At 44.1% G+C, this 6,186-nt stretch overlaps 2 protein-coding genes across 2 annotated transcripts; one reads left to right on the plus strand and one right to left on the minus strand.

Annotated features, from left to right (window-relative positions):
* Positions 1-1,466: 1,466 nt before the first annotated feature.
* LOC118755797 lies at positions 1,467-2,453 on the plus strand. The gene has a single exon (XM_036490612.1). It carries the CDS (start codon positions 1,467-1,469, stop codon positions 2,451-2,453), a length of 987 nt encoding a protein of 328 aa, XP_036346505.1.
* A 572-nt stretch (positions 2,454-3,025) lies between these two features.
* On the minus strand, positions 3,026-4,836 carry LOC118755796 (zinc finger protein 771-like). The gene is made up of 2 exons (XM_036490611.1): positions 3,206-4,836; positions 3,026-3,147 (listed from the first exon to the last, which is right to left on the minus strand). Exons 1-2 carry the CDS (start codon positions 4,316-4,318, stop codon positions 3,046-3,048), a joined length of 1,215 nt encoding a protein of 404 aa, XP_036346504.1. The 5' UTR covers positions 4,319-4,836; the 3' UTR covers positions 3,026-3,045.
* Between the last annotated feature and the right edge of the window lie 1,350 nt (positions 4,837-6,186).

Raw genomic sequence — 6,186 nt, forward strand, 5'->3', positions numbered from 1 at the left:
AACGAATCTGCTAACCGAAGATTTTCTTGAATTCGAAGAAACTAGCGCAGTGAAGGCTCTCGGCATAAGATGGAACGCCCATACGGATTTATTCTATTTTATGGCGAGACCATTAGAAGAAAGCGATAATCCAACGAAAAGGGCGATATTATCAGCTATCGCCAAACTTTTCGACCCCCTGGGGTGGCTCGCGCCCATCATAATCGTAGCCAAAATACTAATGCAGGGTATTTGGCTGGAAGGCACGGACTGGGATGAAACCGTAACTCCAACCACCCTGGATCGCTGGAAAAATTTTAAACAACATTACCATGAGATCGATAACATACGAATACCTCGATGGGTACATTTCTCACCAACAGATGACGTCGAAGTACATGGCTTCTGTGACGCATCGGAAAAAGCGTATGCGGCTGCTGTATATCTGCGCGTTACACAAAATGCAAAAGTTTTCGTAAGTCTACTTTTGGCAAAAACAAAAGTAGCCCCAGTAAAGACTATCTCATTACCTCGATTGGAACTTTGCGGCGCCGTACTGCTTGCAGAAATCATCGAGACGGTTCTGAGAAATCTTGACTTGGGACATTTAAAAGCACACCTGTGGACGGACTCAACAATCGTTCTCGCGTGGATACGAAAGCCGCCTTGTTCGTGGTCGACCTTTGTCGCCCACAGGATAACAAAAAATAGTAGAAAAAGTTGGTAATAAGAACTGGCTGCATGTGGATTCGGCATCAAATCCAGCAGATTTAGCCAGCCGAGGACTGCCTGCTTACGAATTGGTTGACAATCCCTTGTGGTGGCAGGGACCTTCTTGGTTACAAGAAGACCAAACTAAATGGCCTGTACAAGAGGCAAACTACAACACAATAGTCGAGGAAAAGAGGGTGCATGTGCACGCAGCAACTAAAATAAATAATGCAACTAATATTTTAGATAGATTTTCAGGATTGCCTAGGGCTTTGAGAGTTTTATCATATATTATAAGATTTTTTCAAAGAACCCATCCAAAAACAAGAGCTTCGTTTCGAGCCGAGACTTCTTTAATTTCCGCTGATGAAATTAAAACAACGACTCAACGCTTGATAAAAATCTGTCAAAAGCAACATTACTTTGAAAAGTATAGTAAATTGAAATCCGGGGAATCCATCGATGCGAAGAGTGAAGTTTTGCCCCTTAATCCATTTCTCGATAGAGATGATATCATGAGGATGGGTGGTCGCCTCGGCGCGTCTCAAGATCTGGCCTATAATGAGCGCCATCCAATTGTCCTTCCATACGATTGTAGATTTTCTCGCCTTCTTGTCCAGTTTGTCCATGAGATTTCTTTGCATGGGGAAAACCAACTAATGTTACGTCTCATTAGGACGCAATATTGGATTCCCCGAGTCAAAAACATGATCAGGTCCGTCATCCACAACTGCAAAGTCTGCACTATCCATAAGAAACGGTCACAAACCCAACTTATGGGTAACCTACCGAAAGAACGCACAACATTCTCGCGTGCGTTTACAAACACAGGTGTCGATTTTACCGGGCCCTTTGAGATTAAGAGCTATCGCGGCCGCGGTTGCCGCATTTCCAAAGGCTACGTTTGCCTTTTCGTTTGTTTTACGACTAAGGCAATTCACTTGGAAGCGACAAGCGATCTCAGCACCCCATCCTTTCTGGCAGCATTCGCTAGGTTTGTTGGTAGAAGAGGATGTCCGAAAAACATGTACTCCGACAACGGCACCAATTTTGTCGGAGCTTCTCGATCATTACGATCTGAAATGAAGGCGTTCATAGCAGAAGCGCGTGATAAAACCATATCGAAATATAGTCATCAAACACTTACATGGCATTTTATACCCCCAGCAGCTCCTCACATGGGCGGACTGTGGGAGGCGGGTGTAAAAAGTTTCAAAAACCACTTCAAAAAGATTGCATCCACCCACAAATACACCTTTGAGGAGCTCAGTACCTTATTATGCCGAGTTGAGTCTTGTCTCAACTCGCGACCGTTAAGTCCCTCATCGAACGAGCCAACTGACTTGGAGCCTCTAACTCCCGGTCATTTCCTCATAGGCGGTCATTTACTCGCGCCACCGGAATTAGATGTAAATGAAAACCCAGCCTCCATAATAAATAGGTGGCAGAAATTAAAGGCTTTACATCAAACCTTTTGCAGGCGATGGAAGTCAGAATACCTATCCGAACTACAGAAGCGAATTAAGTGGAAAAATCCAAAGCAGAATATGGAGATTGGTGATCTCGTCGTTATAAGAGAGGACAATTTAGCGCCTAACGAATGGAGATTAGGCAGAGTAATCAACCTGCACCCCGGTTCCGACAACCGAGTGCGTGTGGTGGACATCACCACCGAGAAGGGTCAGGTAACACGACCGCTGGCAAAACTTATCCTACTGCCACCGTACAACGAGAGAATTGAGAAGCCACCGAATGCTTCTTGATTCTACCCCTTATATGATTACCTAACCCTCTCAACGAGACACCAACTACATCAATATTCCACTCCGTCAGTACCCATACAAATTCCACTTCTATACCTCATGAGAGATTCCATTGAAAATGTGAAAAAGTGTCATTGTCGGGTTTAAAATTATCGGTGAAAAATTGACGCCAGTCATATGAAATTTATATGAAATTCATATGTAATAATTGCATTTGCGCTTTATTTTAGTTTTGAGAAACATTCAAATTAAAGTAAAAAGGTAACGAAATGCGCGCAATTACCATATAAATAAATTCACTAAATTCTCCTGTGAAAGCTCTCCGACGCGGCTATTTAGTTTTTTTCGCTATTGTGGCGACAATTTTGTCAGAGTGACAATTGCCAGCCCATTGCCGACAATATTTCAATATATATACTGTCGAAAAAATTTTCACAATTGCCTACAAGCGTATTTGAAATATAAAAAAGGGGCAACAACAAAAACACAACACCACCCTATACCAACTCGCCTGGGTTTCTAACAACTTATTCAATAAATCATATGAAAATCTTTTCATCACTCACCTACACATAGCAGAGACCCTCGAAGTCTAACCATTAGATAAAAAATCTCGCAATTCAGAAGAATCGTAAGACAGCTCCTCGTTGCAACCCGTATATGTCAACTGCCGTTTCCACAGAAGGTTCGGTTCCTAAATCGAGTTTACAGAAATTATTAACACATGGTATCACGTTAAATTTACCACTCACCTGCGGATTAAGGTGTGATGCTAAGTCCTCACCTGGGCAAAGGTACATAGGTATGTACTCCTGCAGTTTATCTTTGCGTGCGAAAGTACTTGGACAAAGACTACATTGGAATGGCTTTGAGTTTGTATGTGTACGAATGTGTCGCATCAGATCTGTCGCGCTTGAAACGGATTGTGGGCAACGCGTACAAACATGTGGTTTTACGCTGCTATGAATTTGTATGTGTTTTGTTAAATTGGTATTACGAGAAAAGCTTTTTGCGCAAACAGGACATGAGAACGGGCGCACACCAGTGTGTACAATGGTGTGTTTTTTTTTTTCCAAATCCGAACGCCGGCAGAAGCCCTTTTTGCAGAATGCACATACATATGGCCGCTCAGGATCATGTAGTTCCTTGATATGGTATATTAAATTCTGACGACTTGATGTGCGTTGTGAACAAAAGCTGCAGACATAAGGTGCGGCACTGTCGTGTTGTGATTCATGCTCTTGGCATTCTGGTTGCGTTGTAAATGCCATATCACAATACTGGCAAAGGAAGGTGTTTTTAATCACAATTTCTCCGGCAATAAATGAGTCCCTACCAAGCATGTTGGGAAAAGCAGTTGGTGCTTCGGGCGCAGGCATAGAGTTGTCGGTGTTTTGCTGTTCCTCTGTGGTCATAGGAACTGTTGCCGATAGCGAATCGTTTGGTTCATTTGTCGGTTGCTGCGATAATTGATGCGTGTCATTTGTAGAAGTTTGCATTTGCAAGGCGTGTGGTGATGAAGCCGAATGCTCTTCGCCCTCCGAATCCGATTCCATAGAAAAATCATCCTCTGAACTTTCGTAATCTTGATTGGGGTTCACTTCAGTTATTATGCAATTATCTTCAGGCTCAAATGTGCCTGGGTTGCCATTAAGACCCGGACGTTGATCCACGCAATCTGCCGTTCTTCTATTTTGGCGTTCCACCCAACTCTGCAACTCAGTCTCAATTCTTTGCACATTTTCGCGAAAAGCGGAAAACGCCTCAACCATTGCAAAACAGCGCTGGCAGATGTTACTAGGCAACAACGTTGATTGCTGAAACTTAACACCTAACAAGTCATACAGCCGTTCCACCATTGGCATTCTTTTCTCTGCTCCAACGGTTGGTGGCGTTTTTTGTGCTGACTGTGGAGGCCCCGGCGAGAGATTGTGGAGGCTCCTGCTCAAAGATATTCACAATTGATTTGTCATGACGCAAACATAGGCGACATAGTCCAGTGCCGTCATCCATTGCTGAAGATTTTTTTTTAACATGTTGCATTTCCGCTATGGGAAATAAGAAGTCTTCTTATTTATTTGAATTGTTTCTTTCTAACACTTGCGCAAGTCATAATTATGAGTTCACAAAATCTAACTATAGCATTAACATGCATATCTTACAGTTTCTAAAAATAAAATAAAATACAATTTATTAGCGTACCATGTATGTAGAGTATGTATGTATGTACTATGTAAATGCTTTATAAATAACTTAAAGATCCTGGTCCGTGAGCCTCTGCACCACGCATCAGCCGCTCCTAGGAAACCGTATTAAGTGGTGGAAAAGGATTCTGCTTGGACACCACCAACTTGTTGTGACTGTATGAGATGTAGCCCTTGATTTTACCTCTCGCTATACGCGTCCGATTCTGGAACGGAGACCAGGCCTCTCCGTCCAGATATTGAAGAGGGCGAGATTATAGAGTTCGGAGTGGAGACTCGGCCTCTCCACCTGACTACTGCAAGGGTACCGGAAACTAGGTCTTTCCGACCTTTACTCCAACACGAGCGCGATCATCAACGACCGCATAAGCGCCAACGACCGCATAAGCGCCAACGACCGCACAAGCGACAGCGACCACACCAACGACAGCGAACGCATCAGCGACGCCACCGAGACTGCAGAGCGGAAACTCGGTCTTTTCGCCTGCAGCGATCTTCGCGCAACCCATCGCCATCCGCATATGAAGATAGACTGGCGACTAGGCCTCGCCAGCTATCACTACCAAGCGCGTTCCGTAATGGGTTATCGGCGAAAAACCCCATTGTAGGGCCAACCTTCCGCCCGATGGTAGCTATTCCTCCGACGGCCGTGGTCAAAATTGAGGCGGGAGGGCGCTTGCATTTAATCCGCGCGCTTATTGACGTATGCGCTCCAACGACAATTGTATCTGCGGATCTGGCCCGCGAGCTACGGCTAAAGCAAACACGAGTCGGCGAGCAAACGGGCAGTCTCGTATGTCTCCGAGGGAAATACGGCCAAAATAAACGAGTTGCGACCCATGCCGTGGTTACGCCCCATTTCCACCGAGTAGCGCCAAGTAGCAGTGTAGATCCGACGGTCGCCGCAACATACGCACATATCCGTTTAGCGGATCCCAAATTTTACGAGTCCGCGCCGATACGCCTGGTACTCGGCACCGACGTATACGCCGATATTCTGCTACCCGGCATTCTTCCGAATACCTTCGGGCCTCTGCTGGCTCAGAGCACCATCTTTGGATGGGTGCTTTCCGGAGTCTGCAGAGCATAGTTTTTTTTTAAATGAAATTTTATTATAGCCATAATTTTGTTTAAATGGATTTTATTTCTATTGAGAAAAAAAAAAAACAATGAATTTTTATATAAATATAAAATAAGTCGTGAATAAAGTGCATTTGAATAGTAACCACGTCTATTTCTTTAATTCCCTTTTTCAATTTCTGTAGTAGCTACAAAGAAAGAAGGACGAACTTGTTGGACGCCGAAGCTGCTGCTGGAATGCAAATGAATATTTCGAGATTAAAATTTTTTCTATTCTTCCAACCGAACAAGTGCGCCTGATAGCTGAGACGCGGTCAAGTTTGTAGAAGTTGCTTATCGCAAGGGGGCCGGCATGTTTAGGCCTTCAGCCTAAATAGTTTTTCGTACTTTTGGTGAACCGCTCTAATGCTGGCATATGTACATATGTACATGTATATACACTCATACAT

Source organism: Rhagoletis pomonella, unplaced genomic scaffold (assembly GCF_013731165.1).
Source record: "Rhagoletis pomonella isolate Grant_MI unplaced genomic scaffold, Rhpom_1.0 Rhpom_scaffold_07413, whole genome shotgun sequence".
Lineage (NCBI taxonomy): Eukaryota > Metazoa > Arthropoda > Insecta > Diptera > Tephritidae > Rhagoletis > Rhagoletis pomonella.